Here is a 14,353-nt window from a genome sequence, read left to right on the forward strand (position 1 = left end):
ACACACAAATAAAAACAAGTAGATAGAATAGAAAAAATAGAAAGCTAGTGTTTTTTTTAAATAAAAAAAGAAGATAAAAAGATAAAGTAGAATTAAAATTGAATAGAAAGTACTAGAGATAGAGGGTCAAATAGCATCTCTTTGAGATGGCACAATAATGCATTGTTCACTTGCAGAATGCAAGCTTCTAGAGGGCACATAACTCTGAAGTAATGAATTTAGGTAAAGGGGTGCAGACTGCAGAGCCAGTTGTGGTTTTGTAGGCAAACATTAATGCCTTGAATTTTATGCGAGCAGCTACTGGTAGCGAGTACAAATTGATGAACAAGGTGTGATGTGCGTTCTTTTCAGCTCATTAAAGATTAATCTTGCAGCGGCATTTTGGATTAATTGTAGAGGTTTGATAGAAGTGGCTGGACGACCTGCCAAGAGAGCATTGCAATAGTCCAGCCTGGATAGAACAAGAGCTTGAACAAGGAGTTGTGTTGCATGTTCTGAAAGAAAGGGCCTGATCTTCCTAATGTTGTATAAAGCAAATCTGCAGGACCGGGCAGTTTTAGCAATGTGGTCTGAGAAATTCAGCTTATCATCAATCACAATCCCAAGGTTTCTAGCTGTTTTTGAAGGAGTTATGGTTGATGAGCCTAACTGGATGGGGAAATTTTAATAAAGTGATGGGTATGTTGAAACCACAAGCAGTTCTGTCTTAGCCAGGTTGAGTTGAAGGTGATGGTCCGTCATCCAACAAGAAATGTCTGTTAGACATGCTGAGATGCGAGCAGCGTCTCAACTTGTATGTTGCAAAAAAGAAAGAAAGATAGTCTATTTTTGCCGGCTTTAGAAAATGTTATGGCTAAAATTGCATTTAAGTTACTGTGATATTCACAATGTTGCTTCAATATCAAATTAAAACTTATTGTGAATTTTTAATATATTTATTAATCGTTACTGTTGCAGGCACTCCTGAGCCAGTAATAAAGTGGTTTAGGAATGGTCAGGAGTTGACAGGGAATGAGCCAGGTGTGTCCATTTTGGAGGATGGCACTCTTCTCATCCTGGCCTCGGTGTCCCCTCTGGATAATGGGGAGTACACTTGCATGGCTGTCAATGATGCTGGTACAACAGAGAAGAAATACCAACTTAAGGTCAACGGTTAGTGCAGCATTTAAAAACGTTTATTAAGATTGTTTCTCTTTCAGCACCTTGCACAACCTTTCTCTTCTCTGTCTCCTCTTTCCCCTTTATCCAGTCCCACCTGATATTCGAGACAATGGCCTGCTATCCAATGTCTCTGTAGTGATGAATCAACCAACCAACCTGGTGTGTGATGTCACAGGCACACCTGTACCTGTCATCACCTGGTACAAAGATGGAGTTGAGGTCAGTGCAATGACATTCACCGAAAATCACATGGTCTTGTTCTGTGTAATCAATGCATGTGATTTAGAGAGAAAAAAACTATAAAGACAAAAAAATCTCTGCTTCTCAAGCTATTTTTCTCCTTAAATATCCAAAAACTGTAATTCTTACTAAAGACCTATAATTTAAAAAATAAAATAAATAAGTAATAATAAAAATATATTAGTGCCTAATATGTTCCAATGCAATCACTTCCCCCTGGATAAAATCAAGTCCAGTCCTACATTATTTCCCACTAAATATTCTGTTTGGAATTACGTCACATTATGGAAGTTAAGCACATTTTGTATGCCATTTCACATTGTTAAATATGCCTAATTAAATGTGCATAAACCAGTTAAAATAAGCATAATGAGAAATAAAAGTGGCATTTCCTTCAGTGAGGCCAATCACAAATAAGTTTCCTCGGATCACTGGGTTTGAGCTCCAAGAACAGGTCATAAAAAACCCCAGTGCTTCTTATAAATGTTCTTTTACGAGAATCAATTTCAGAATGAAGTCAACAATTAGGAAATCTCTAATTGCACTGCAGGGAGAGCAGAGGCTGCTGATTCAGATTAATGTTGGAATAGCAGATATTCCTAGGATTTTTTCCCACAAGATAAACATGATTATAGCCTTTTACTATTGATTGATGTTTTGGAGTGATTTATTCTGATCAATATTTTTAAAAGAGGTTGATAGGTAGATGTAAAATTCCTTTGCAATATAAAAAGATCTATGTTAATATATGTTGTTTTTGTTGTTATAATTGGTCAAATAACTATTTGTATCATTTAACCAGGTGGTTACTAGCAGCGACGTGCAGATTCTTCAGAAGGGCAAAACTCTTAAGCTGTTGAAAGCAGCTGTTGTAGATGCTGGACGCTACACCTGCAAGGCCATCAACATTGCTGGAAGCACAGAGAGAGACTTTTACGTAGATGTATTGGGTACGTTGCAAAAAATTTTGTTTCATTTAAAGTTATTCTGTAATAACATCCACTTATTTGTGGATTTGTTGTCTTTTTACAAGCTGGTATTACATCTTATTATATGGTTTGCCTCCTCATAGTTCCTCCTACTATCATTGGGACAGTTGGCTCACGTGACCTCTCTGCTGTGCTCAATCAGGAGATCAATCTGGAATGCAGGGTCAAAGGTGATCCCTTTCCCACAATTCAGTGGTACAAAGACAGGAAGTAAGTTACTCCACAAAGCTTTGTAAAGAACACTTTATACATCTGATCAGGAAAAAAACAAAGGGGTGAATTCACTAAAAAGTTGCGCCTCTTAAAATTGCATCTTATTCACTATCCACCCAAAACCCAGTCTAACCAGGCACTAAATGCACTGAAATAGTGCTCTGCTGTGAGTTTGTTGTCAGTATTTCAAGTGTAAATATTTTACTATGCAAATCAGGCTTCTTACAGTTTCACAAAACCCCTACCTGACACAATTAATGTTGTGCTTTCAGCACTCAGGGAAAGCAGGTAAATGAATTTTGGCATAACCCAGCACAGGTTTGGGAATTGTTGTTGTAGAAAACGGCTTTTTACATGAGCATCAATACCTTATTTGCTTGATTCCTTTTGTTAATCAGATGCTAAATCAACACAGTACAAGCAAATAGTTGGGGCATAATTCATTTTCAGTGAATTCACTCCTGATTCTTATATTTTGAAACAATACTAAGAAAATTTGCGTTATCTGCCCCTTTAACTCATTGTTTTAGGCCTGTGTTTTTGGGTGACCACAATATTGAAGTTTTAAACAGAGGACAGCAGTTGAAGATAAAGAGTGCTCGCTTAGGTGACCAGGCACGATACCAGTGTAGTGCCACCAACGCAGCAGGAAAGCAGTCCAAGGATTTTAACCTCAGTATCTTTGGTAATTTTACTCTTACATAATGTCCTATTATGTTTTTTAACAACAACAGAATAAAAAAATTCTGAATTCTACATGCTAAATTATTGCCTTTCCATTCTACCTACTCAGTACCACCCAGTATTAAGGGAGGAAACATGACTTCTGAGGTAACAGTTCTGCTTGGTAATTTGGCGACTCTGGAGTGTGAGGTTCGGGGTGTGCCACTCCCTGCCATCACATGGTACAAAAACGGAGAGGTCATTCTGTCCAACAGACAGGCCCAGTATGTGGACCGAGGACAGTCCCTCAAGATCTCAAGAGCTCAAGTGACAGATGCTGGACAGTACACCTGTAAAGTCACCAGTGTAGCAGGCACCGCTGAAAAAGTTTATGAGCTGGATGTCTATGGTGAGGACTCTCACAATCAAAAAAAAAGTTTAATTTCCAGGCCTGTAAATTTCTATAATCAATGTTCATTTTTAGTTAAATATTTTATTTGCCTAGAAATAGTAACACTTGTTCATGTTTCCTTTTTTCCATCATTCAGTCCCTCCCTCCATCACTGCCGGTTCTGATGGTCCCACAGACATGAAGGTTGTGCTCAGTAAATCTCTGATTTTGGAGTGTGAGGCTGAAGGTCACCCTCCTCCCTCACTGACCTGGCTGAAGGATGGTTCACCGGTGGCTGTTAGAGAGAACCTGCGTGTTCTGGAGCAGGGCCGCAAACTTGAAATCCTCAGTGCTCTTCCATCTGATGCTGGTCGATATGTATGCGTGGCTACCAGCGTTGCTGGAGAGAGGGAGATCAAATATGACATCAGTGTCTTAGGTATATGCACACACATTTACATTTTTGTAGCGATTTATTAAAAGTCGAGAGAAGTCACCTGAATTAAAAAACATTCGGTACTTTTAAATCTCAAGGCATCTCATCCTTCACTATCCACACAAATCAGGAAGTTCGGCGTCTTGTGTTTTTGTGTGCATGAGCCAGACAGATCTTGTCTCAACCTGCACATTGATCTTCTGAGCATCTGGACAACATTACGGTCCTAATACATGCGTCCAACATACCAGCGCAATCACTCAGTCCACATTTGTGTTGCATCATGGGAATGTGATTACAGGAAATTAACAGCAAAGTGTTTTACGAGCCTATAAACTGGTTAACAACAAATGAAGGAAATGTATAAAAGATTTAGTGAGATTAAAGGATGATTGTAGAGGCAGTATCCAGTGATGTGACCCAAGCATGTGGCATTCATTATGTGAGTTTGTTGCGCATGATTTCAAAGACATGGTTGATTCGTGCATTGTTTGGTTTACAATTCCGGAGATGCTGTAACGTCTGACCATACTTTTTGTTTGTGTGTATTCAGTTCCTCCTGTTGTGGATGGGGCAAGTGAAACCACAGATGCAACAGTCATCCTCAACAATATCCTAGAGCTTGAGTGTTATGCTACAGGCACACCTACGCCAACCATCACGTGAGTACACATGCACACATATTCAAACATATACTGAATTGAAAAGTCGCTCATCTGCATCTATCTCTCTCTTTTAAGGTGGCTGAAGGATGGCGTGGCGGTGAGGCAGGGCGAAGGGGTGCGGATCACGTCAAATGGCCGTCGATTGGTCATCTCGCGTGCTCAGGTGTCTGATACAGCACTTTTTCACTGTGTAGCGACTAACGAGGCTGGAGAACAAGAGAGAGAATTTAAAGTATCTGTACATGGTAATAATCATTTATTTTATTTCTTGCTAATGTTTGTGTTTGATGTTTGCCTCATCTGCTCACAGAGGGAAGGTCAAAAGGTGACTTTTTTAAGTTCCTCTAAGTTACAGACACATTTCAGGTACTTTTATTGTAAAAATTTAATTATTTATTTCTTTAATATTTGTCTGTCAGTCCCCCCAACTATCCGTTCTACCGGTCCATCTGAGAGGTCTGTGGTCCTCCACACGTCAATCAGCCTCCAGTGTGTGGTCATTGGAATGCCACCTCCCAGCATCACATGGCTCAAAGATGGCCGTCCTGTGGACACCACACAAGAATTTCTGAAGGTCAGACTTTAAAGCATGACAGAAGCCTTCCAAAATAAATCAAGTGTTTGAGGAGGTTTACATAACCACATATATCATCTCCTCTCTCTTTATCGCTCTGTCTGGCATGTAGCTGGAATCTGCAGGCAGGGTTTTGCACATAAAGAAGGCCAGACTGGAGGATGCAGGGAAATATACGTGTGTGGCAACTAATGCAGCAGGCGAGGCACAACAGCACATTCGCCTCAATGTGCATGGTAGGAAATATACTTAAAAAAAAACAAGATGGCACAGGCATATTAACTTAGTTGAATAGTTGAAGTTAATTGTGTGTATTTCAGAAAACCTGGAAAAATCAAAATAATTTTTTTATATATATTTTCTATTTATATTATGATTATTTTCATGACAATTAAACACAATTACACACATTTACTCATCATTTCTTTAGGTTAATGTGAAAAACATCTCATTATTTGAAATATTTAAATGATTTTAATTTAAAATAATTTTGATTATAATAGTTTAATTGCAAGTTTATGTCATGTTACTATAAGGTAACTTATGCTGATTTAACAAAAAAAGAGTATTACAGTGATGAGAGTTCATTTTTTATATTTATCCATTTATTTTTATTAATTTATTTATATTTATGCATTTTATTTGTTTTTATTTATTAATCTGTGTTTATATATATTAAGTTAACATGCATTTCAGTAAATAAGTATTTACATGTGTTTTATAGAACCTCCCAGCATCCAGTATTCTGGAGAGACGCTCAATGAAACCATCCTTGCTGGCTTCCAAATTCAGCTGAAGTGTAAGGCAACAGGAAGTCCTTTGCCAGGTGAGTCTTACTACATTTCCTCGTTTTTTAGGGCAATATCAAATACTGGCTAGTAATCATTTACAAAAGTACAGGTGGTGTAGTTTCTTCTGTCATGCCTTTTCTGCTGCAGCTGTGACGTGGTATAAAGACGGTCGTCCATTGACGAGTGCTGCGGGAGTTAACATTCTGAGCAGAGGTCAGGTGCTAGAGATTGACCGTGCACAGGTGTCAGACGCTAGCCTCTACAAATGTGTGGCCATCAATGTGGCTGGCAGCACTGAGCTCACATACAGTCTACAGGTGTATGGTGAGTGTGTTTGACTAACACTAAACAACCTTTCAGTCACAAGTTTGGCTGTGATAAACTCTTTCTTAAAATACTCCTTTTTTTGGTTTGGATTGTCTAACACTCTTTGTGTGTCTCCATTAGTTCCTCCTTATATTTCCAGTAAAGGAGGAATGATAACAGTGGTGGTGAATGACCCAATCAGGTTAGAGTGTGAAGCCTCCGGAGTTCCTGTGCCCAGCCTTACTTGGCTTAAAGAAGGCAGCCCTGTCTCTAGCTTTTCAGATGGAATCCAGGTCTGTATGTGTGGGACTTTGGATGCTGTCATGCATATATAGCCATATATATTCACAATTACCTCTACTTAAAAGTTTTGAACAGGCTGCATCAGTTTTCAATTTCCTCTTTTACTAGGTATTGTCAGGTGGCAGAGTGTTGTCGTTTGTTAGTGCACAGGTCAGTGACACAGGTCATTACACTTGTGTTGCTGTGAATGCAGGTGGAGAACAGCACCGAGAATATGACCTACGTGTGTACGGTGAGCTCAGAAGACACACTCACTCCTAAACCTGATTAAAATCTTGATTCTTTTGAAATTTCTATCCAAGAATCCTGAAAATAATTTTAATGGTTTCCACAGAAATATTAAGCAGAACAATTATTTTGTAACATTTATAATAGTAAGAAATGTTTCTTGAGCACCAAGTCGGCATATTAGAATGATTTCTGAAGGATCATTTTACACTGAAGGCTGGAGAAATGACTGCTGAAAATTCAGTTTTACCATCACAAGAAGTATATTAAAATAGAAAACAGTTATTTAAAATTGTAATGATATTTCACAATATTACCGTTTTTGCTCAATTAAAAAAATGCAGCCTTGGTGAGCATAAGAAACTTTTTATCTGCGTGTGTCTGTGTTCTTCAGTGCCACCCAACATCATGGGTGAGGAGGTGAACCAAACTGTTCAGATGGGTCAGTCAGTCCAGCTGCATTGTCAGAGTGATGCCATCCCTCCACCTGCATTGAGCTGGCGGAAAGATGGTCGACCACTCTATAGAAAACCAGGTCTGAGCCTGTCAGAGGACAGCAGCTTACTGAAGGTACAGTACATCCATCAGCCTATAAGCTACCTGTAAGTTCTCTTTCATCATCTCGTGTTCGAGATCCACCTATGGGAAGGGCATCCGTACCTGACCTCTGCAGAAGCATCCAATTGCACCAAGTCTGGCTAGACAGACAGAAGCGCACAGCCAATGCCAGGTAAGGCCCCACCCCCTTACCTTAGAGCATATAAGGCCTGCACGCGCTGCTATTCTCCAGTTGACATTCGCTTCTCGCGACCTCTGGTTTAATTTTCACAGCTCGTTGGAATTTTTCGGACATTCACATTTGTCTTCAGGAGGACATATCGCTCAGATCAGCCTCCGCCGGACCTGATCGTTTCGCTCTCTATTACAGCTGTGTCCTTCTGCAAGCCACCCACGCTGCACTTCATTTTAGGCTGTCCACCTTTTTTCTCGCTCGTTCCCTTTGTCACGGCTGCCAATCGGTTGGATTTTACTGCCCATTCCGATAGCACTCTCCAAATCTTCTGCTTCCTCCAATGATTGCCTTTCGCCAGGGATTCTCACCCGTACTGCGTGGTCTGCCTGGGACTCAAACACGTGGAGGAAGCTCTGGAATTCCCCGAAAATTGTAGCCACTGCCTGGCACTTACCAACAAGCTCTGTCACCTCAGGCATAAGGTGGCCACTACTCAAAGTGAGGATTTCGAACAGTTAGACAATGTCGCGCACCCGGGGGACTCCTGGGGAGCACCAGCGTTGAATTGGGCTGACCAAGTCGAATCCGCCTTCCTTGAGGACATCTTAACGGATGAACCCTCATTTGTAAACGAGCCGCCAGGTTTTGGGGACGAGGACGACGCAGGCCTTCTCAAAGGCTTTGATGATGAGAAGGCTATCCCGCCTTCCGTAGTGCCTCAGGCTCACGCGCCTGCTGCTCTACCCCAATCCGCCCTCATTGAATATTGTGAGCGAGCGGCCGCTCGCCTCAATATTGAATGGCCGGCATTACAAAGTGCCACCGACCAGGAGAGGGACATCTACGATGGGAAGCTCCTGGGACTGCTTCCCGGCCCAAGAAAGCAGCTTCTCCCTGTCCTTCCCACTTGTGCCAAGCACATGAGTTCAAAATTGGGGAGACTCACTTCAAACATGGTCTCGCGGGTCTCAAGGTGAAGGACATGATGGCCCTCGGCATGGGTGACCCCCCTGACATCGAGCCTTACATCGCCAGACACCTCAACCCTTCTCAATATGGGCTGCTCGCCCCTCCCAAGCTTGTTCTCCCTAGCAAAATGGACCAGTTTTCTGCGTCCATCCATGAGGCTTCCTACAAGGCCTCTGCGTTAGCAGTCAGAGCCTTGAACGTCTCCTCTCTGCTCTCGGCTTACCAGGCCGAGCTTCTCGAGGACATGGGTCAGCAGCTGGAGAAAGGGTCTGCCCCGCCCTCGCTCTGGAAGGAGATCGTTATGGTCAACGATCTTGTTCTCCGTAATGCCCGCCAGGCCGTCCAAGCCAGTGGGCGGTCAATGGCTCTTTACATCGTCAGTGATAGCGAGAAGCGGCACGTCGCGTGAGCACCAGTGGAGGCCGGTCAAGCCCTCTTCGGCCCTGCCGTCACCCTTATGCAGCAGCGCTGTGATGACAAAAAGAAAGAGGACAAGGCTTTTAAGTTATGTCTTCCCCGGAAATGAGCGCCACGCCAGGTTCCCCCTCCACGGCCATCTAACCCGCCTGCAGCGGGTCGAAATTTCCAGGGTCCAGTCAGAGCCAAACCTCGTGAAAACCGCCAGCACAGCACGGTAAGCCCTTGCCTGCAAAACCGTGGGGGAAAACATCCTTTGCCGCGGCTAAGAAACCCCCTAATTCCACTACCTCTGGTCACAAACGCAAGCAGCCGGCCTGATGCACGGCCACGGGGGGCTTTGAGTCCGTGTTTGTGGGCGGACAGCCCACCGGACGCCTGTTCTGCCCTTCATATTCCCCCGTTAAAGAAACGGAGGGTCTCATTTGGCGAGGTCAGCCCCCCCTTACTAGTGGGTGCCCACCCTGTGTTCAAAGTGGTTTCACAGTTCCCAGTGTTGCCCAGTGTGTGCCGATTGGGTGACACGTACAATAATGCAGGTCTACTAGTCTCAGCCTCAGACATCACGCCCACGGACCGTTGGCTGAACGTCTGATGCATACAGCACACAAAAGTGGAAACACTTCAGGAGTTTCGAAGTCATCATCGGATTGGTTGAATTATATAGGATTTCCGGGAGACGTGTGTGTCGCGTTCTTTAACGTTCCACCTGGAAACAAAGATGCCGTGACGCCAAACCCCCTCACGAAAAAAGAAAGTCGTTGTGTTTACAACTGTGACAATGAGCGCTTATCATGATCAACTAAACGCTGGGTTTTCAAAAGTATGTGAAATATTTAAAGTTCACGGCATAGAGTCTTTAAAATGCTTTAAAATTTAAAATTTAAAATGAGTTTTACACACCGGTCTGTTATTGTGGCGACATTTCCACGCCCCGAAACGTGACGCTGAACGAAACGAACTGTGATTGGTTGTTTGACATGTCGGTCAAACGGCCTCATGGGCGGGCCTTGGCCAATGAAAGCTGCCATGGATTCCAGAATTTCAGCCGTCAGTCTTGAGACTACAGGCCTACAGTTTGTTATAAAACCCCCCCATTTCAACGGCGTTCTCTCTTCACATATGGAGGAGAGCGCCGCTCACATTCTGAAAGAGGACATCTCTTCCCTTCTAAACAAGGGAGCGATTTAGGTGGTACCCCCCAATCTGATAAATCTGGGATTTTATTCTCGTTATTTCCTGGTTCCAAAGAAGGACATCTCTCTCCGCCCCATTTTGGACCTCCGAGTGTTAAACAAACACTTAAGGAAATACAATTTCAGAATGTTAACCCCCGGCACTCTGGCCCGCACCATAAAACGGAACTACTGGTTCACATCGGTCGATCTAAAAGATGATTTTTTTCCACATAAGCATTTATCCGCCACACAGGAAGTTTCTTTGTTTCGCCTATCAAGGCACATGTTATGAATTCGCAGTTCTCCCATTTGGGCTCGCTCTCAGCCCAAGGACGTTCTGTCTGTGTGCGGAGGTGGGTTTAGCTTCCCTGAGATTGTCAGGTCTGCGGATTTTGACATACATAGACGATTGGCTTATAATAGCCGGATCAAAGGAGAAAGTGCTGCAGGACACCTGCCGTGTGCTCATGCACATCACATCTCTCGGGTTCAGGGTGAATGTAAACAAAAGCAATTTTATACCCAGTCAGAGTGTGATTTTTCTGGGCTTGGAGCTGAACTCAGTCTCCATGCGAGCGTGTCTCTCGCAAGAGCGCGTTCTCTCTCTAATGAACTGTGTGTTGCAGTTCAGGGAAGGAGCGAAAGTGCAATATTGCACATGTCTCAGACTGCAGGGTCTTATGGCTTCATCTATCCAGGTTTTGCCTCTGGGACTTCTGAGAATGAGAGCGTTCATGAATTGATTTTTCTCCCTCTTCATCTCAGCCCATTACGTGATCTCTGCCGCTCTGTAACAGTGACACGTGCCTGTACAGCAGCTCTGCGCCACTGGAGGAGCACAGACTTTTATGCACAGGGAACCCCTTTGGGGACGGTGATGTTGCAGAAAGTCGTGATGACAGATGCGTCCATAACAGGCTGGGGTGCCACCCAGGAGGGCAGAACGGTGAACGGTTTGTGGCAGAGCAGACTGCGTTCAGCACATAAATTATTTAGAGCTTTTGACCATATGGAAAGCTCTGAATTATTTTCTGCCTCGCCTGCAGGGACACCATGTGCTCGTACGCTGCGACAATACCACAGCAGTGGCATATATCAATTGCCATGATTTTTTTGCGCCTGTTGAAACTTCACGCTCTAGCTCACAAGCTTTTAGTGTGGAGCAGGCGGTTTTTCCTGTCATTACACGCGACTCATGTTCCAGGCATTCTAAACAGAGGCACGGACCTTCTATCGCGGGGGAACCCACTCTACGGAGATTGGCGCCTCCACCCTCAGATAGTGGTCTTGATATGGATGAGATTTGGACAGGCAACCGTAGATCTATTCGCCTCGTGCGAAAACAGCCATTGTCCCATGTTCTTCTCGGTAAAGGATGTGGACGCGCCCCTCGGGGTAGACGCACTGGCCCACCCTTGGCCCAAAGTCCTGCTGTATGCTTTTCCTCCCCTGTGCCTGATAATCCCCACACTGGCCAGGGTGAGAGAGAAGGGCCTATCTCTCATTCTGATAGCACCCAGGTGGCCCAAAGCACCGTGGCTGGCAGAGATAATCCCTCTGTTATATGCCCAGCCGTGGCGCCTCCCCCTCCGCACAGACCTATTGTCTCGAGCGAATGGGGAGATTTATCACCCACACCCAGACAGGGTGGCTCTCTGGGCCTGGCCCGTGAGAGGACAAACTTAAACGCACTAGGGCTTCCCCCGCGAGTGGTTGCTACTATACAGAATGCCAGGGCCTTTTCTACACAGTCCTTATATGATTGTAAGTGGCAAGTGTTTGAAGGGTGGTGCGATGGGTGTGGTCTCACATCATATCAGTGTTCAGTTCCTGATATTTTGTGTTTCTTACAAGACCTTATGGATAAAGGCAAGTCTTTTTCCACTATCAAGGTCTGCCTGGCGGCTATTTCTGCCTGTCATGTGGGCTTTGGGGGCTCAACGGTCGGGCAGCATCCTCTAATCCGCAGATTTATGAAGGGTGCTCGTCGTTCTTTGCCAATCATCAGGATAACTGTTCCTGAAAGGGACCGCTTCATGGTGCTGGAGGCTCTGTCTCAATATCCTTTTGAGCCCCTGGGAAGTATTTCCCTAAAGCTGCTGTCCTTCAAGACAGCTTTGCTCTTGGCCTTGGCGTCAGCTAAACGTGTCAGTGAGCTACATGCACTCTCGGTTCATTCCTCGTGCATTAAATTCTCTCTTAGTGGAGATAAGGTTTTTCTTAAGCCTAACCCGGCTTTTATGCCTAAGTGCTTCCCTACGTTCACATTGGAGGTGTTGGAGCTATCTGCTTTTCACCCTCCACCTTTTTCCTCCATGGAGGATCAGAGGCTGTATGGTCTGTGTCCTGTTCGTGCATTACAGACGTATATAACCAGGACCAGTGCTTTCCAGAAGAGCGACCAACTCTTTATTTCATGGGCGCACCCTCACAAGGGGAGTCCCATATCTAAGCAATGCCTCTCACATTGGCTTGTTGAAGCTATAGCTTTGGCATACGAATCGAATGGAGTGCAGGCCCCAGGAAACATCAGAGCTCATTCCACAAGGGGCTTAGCCGCCTCTTGGGCCTTGTTCAGGGGAGTGTCACTGCAGGACATCTGCTGTACTGCTAGCTCGGCTTCTCCCCATACGTTTGTGTGTTACTACCGACTGGATGTCACCAAATCCTCGGTAGCACATTCTGTTTTAGGGATGGGGTCTTCATAGCCCCTCCTTGTTATCAACCCTTCTCCCTTTCTATTTTCATATTGTAATAATGGAAAGGGGTGAGTGGGCCAGCAGGCCACGCACATTCATGTCACCAAGCATGCGTTTGCATTCCTGCCTGGGTGTTTTTATTTGTGTTCCTGGGTTTATTTACATGTGTGTGCCTCATACTTGTTTCATGTCTTGCATGCGCACAGCAGTTATGTGTGTGCGTCAGGGTTGCCAGGTGCATGATTATGGAACGTGTCAGGCACCGCCTCCTTGGGGCGACCGTCCTTCTCTGGCTTACAGAACCTCACTGTGAGTGTATTGGGCAATCGGGGAGCTGTCCATGTCTCTCCCATAGGTGGATCTCGAACATGAGATGATGAAAGAGAACAATAGGTTACTGTCGTAAACCCAGTTCTCTGAAACATCGAGTGGAGAGATCCACCAGCTGTGTCCCGCTTACTGCACGAGAAGCGAATATACTTACTGGAGAATAGCAGCGCGTGCAGGCCTTATATGCTCTCAGGTAAGTGGGTGGGGCTGCACGTTTTTGTCTGTCTAGCCAGACTTGGTGCAATTGGATGCTTCTGCAGAGGTCAGGTACGGATGCCCTTCCCATAGCTGGATCTCTCCACTCGATGTTTCCGAGAACCGGGGGTTACGACAGTAACCTATTGTTTTGAGCTGGGCCAACAAGCAACAACCTAGCAACCACCCAGAATATCATGGGAACCATGTACTACACCCTGTAAATTAGCTTCAACACCCCAGCATCAAAGTTTGGCTGTTAAATCTGTAAATGGTTTAAATTTGGCCTATTGGTTGGTTAAAATTAGTTTCTTTATCCTGTTCTAAAATAGCAAGTGAAGGGCATTTTGGATTGTTGTCCTTCTCATTTAAAAACCTTAGGATGGTATTGATTTGATAATTGTTTTGTGTTTGCAGATTAACAGTGCTCAGGTCCAGGACACAGGCAGGTACACGTGTGAGGCAACCAATGTTGCAGGAAAAGCTGAGAAGCACTATAACCTGAACGTGTGGGGTGAGTGCTTGAAAATATACTTGAATATAAATTCTGAACTTGAGTCAAGTGTAATGTAAACTTCTTTTCTTTCTCTCTCTGTTATTTGTTTTCCCCCAGTTCCTCCCAGTATCCGTGGATCTGATGAGGTGTCTCCTCTGACTGTGATTGAGGGCGGTCTCATTGCGCTTGTGTGTGAGTCCAGTGGGATTCCTCCTCCCAGTCTCACCTGGAAGAAAGATGGTAAGACTTTTCATCCTCACCATCCTCCTCGTCACTATCCTCATCATATTTATTGTCATTTGCAAACTCATACTCCATGATCCTTAAGGTATTCGAACAAACTCTTAACCTTAAGTTTATCATTATTTTGTGTGTG

At 44.2% G+C, this 14,353-nt stretch overlaps 1 protein-coding gene across 1 annotated transcript in view; it reads left to right on the forward strand.

The window, feature by feature from the left end:
* LOC107698379 (hemicentin-1-like) overlaps nt 1–14,353 on the forward strand; it is an 84,874-nt gene that overhangs the window by 42,159 nt on the left and 28,362 nt on the right. The window contains exons 26-43 of the mRNA XM_016499370.1: nt 958–1,152; nt 1,250–1,380; nt 2,204–2,351; nt 2,474–2,600; nt 3,134–3,288; nt 3,397–3,675; nt 3,815–4,096; nt 4,647–4,755; nt 4,834–5,003; nt 5,178–5,332; nt 5,445–5,568; nt 6,057–6,158; nt 6,271–6,447; nt 6,571–6,722; nt 6,841–6,964; nt 7,355–7,530; nt 13,899–13,995; nt 14,095–14,217. Of these exons, the coding sequence (XP_016354856.1) occupies nt 958–1,152; nt 1,250–1,380; nt 2,204–2,351; nt 2,474–2,600; nt 3,134–3,288; nt 3,397–3,675; nt 3,815–4,096; nt 4,647–4,755; nt 4,834–5,003; nt 5,178–5,332; nt 5,445–5,568; nt 6,057–6,158; nt 6,271–6,447; nt 6,571–6,722; nt 6,841–6,964; nt 7,355–7,530; nt 13,899–13,995; nt 14,095–14,217 (2,826 nt within the window). The remainder of the gene's footprint in view (nt 1–957; nt 1,153–1,249; nt 1,381–2,203; nt 2,352–2,473; nt 2,601–3,133; nt 3,289–3,396; nt 3,676–3,814; nt 4,097–4,646; nt 4,756–4,833; nt 5,004–5,177; nt 5,333–5,444; nt 5,569–6,056; nt 6,159–6,270; nt 6,448–6,570; nt 6,723–6,840; nt 6,965–7,354; nt 7,531–13,898; nt 13,996–14,094; nt 14,218–14,353) is intronic.

This window comes from Sinocyclocheilus anshuiensis, unplaced genomic scaffold (assembly GCF_001515605.1).
Source record: "Sinocyclocheilus anshuiensis isolate Anshui unplaced genomic scaffold, SAMN03320099.WGS_v1.1 scaffold1746, whole genome shotgun sequence".
NCBI lineage: Eukaryota > Metazoa > Chordata > Actinopteri > Cypriniformes > Cyprinidae > Sinocyclocheilus > Sinocyclocheilus anshuiensis.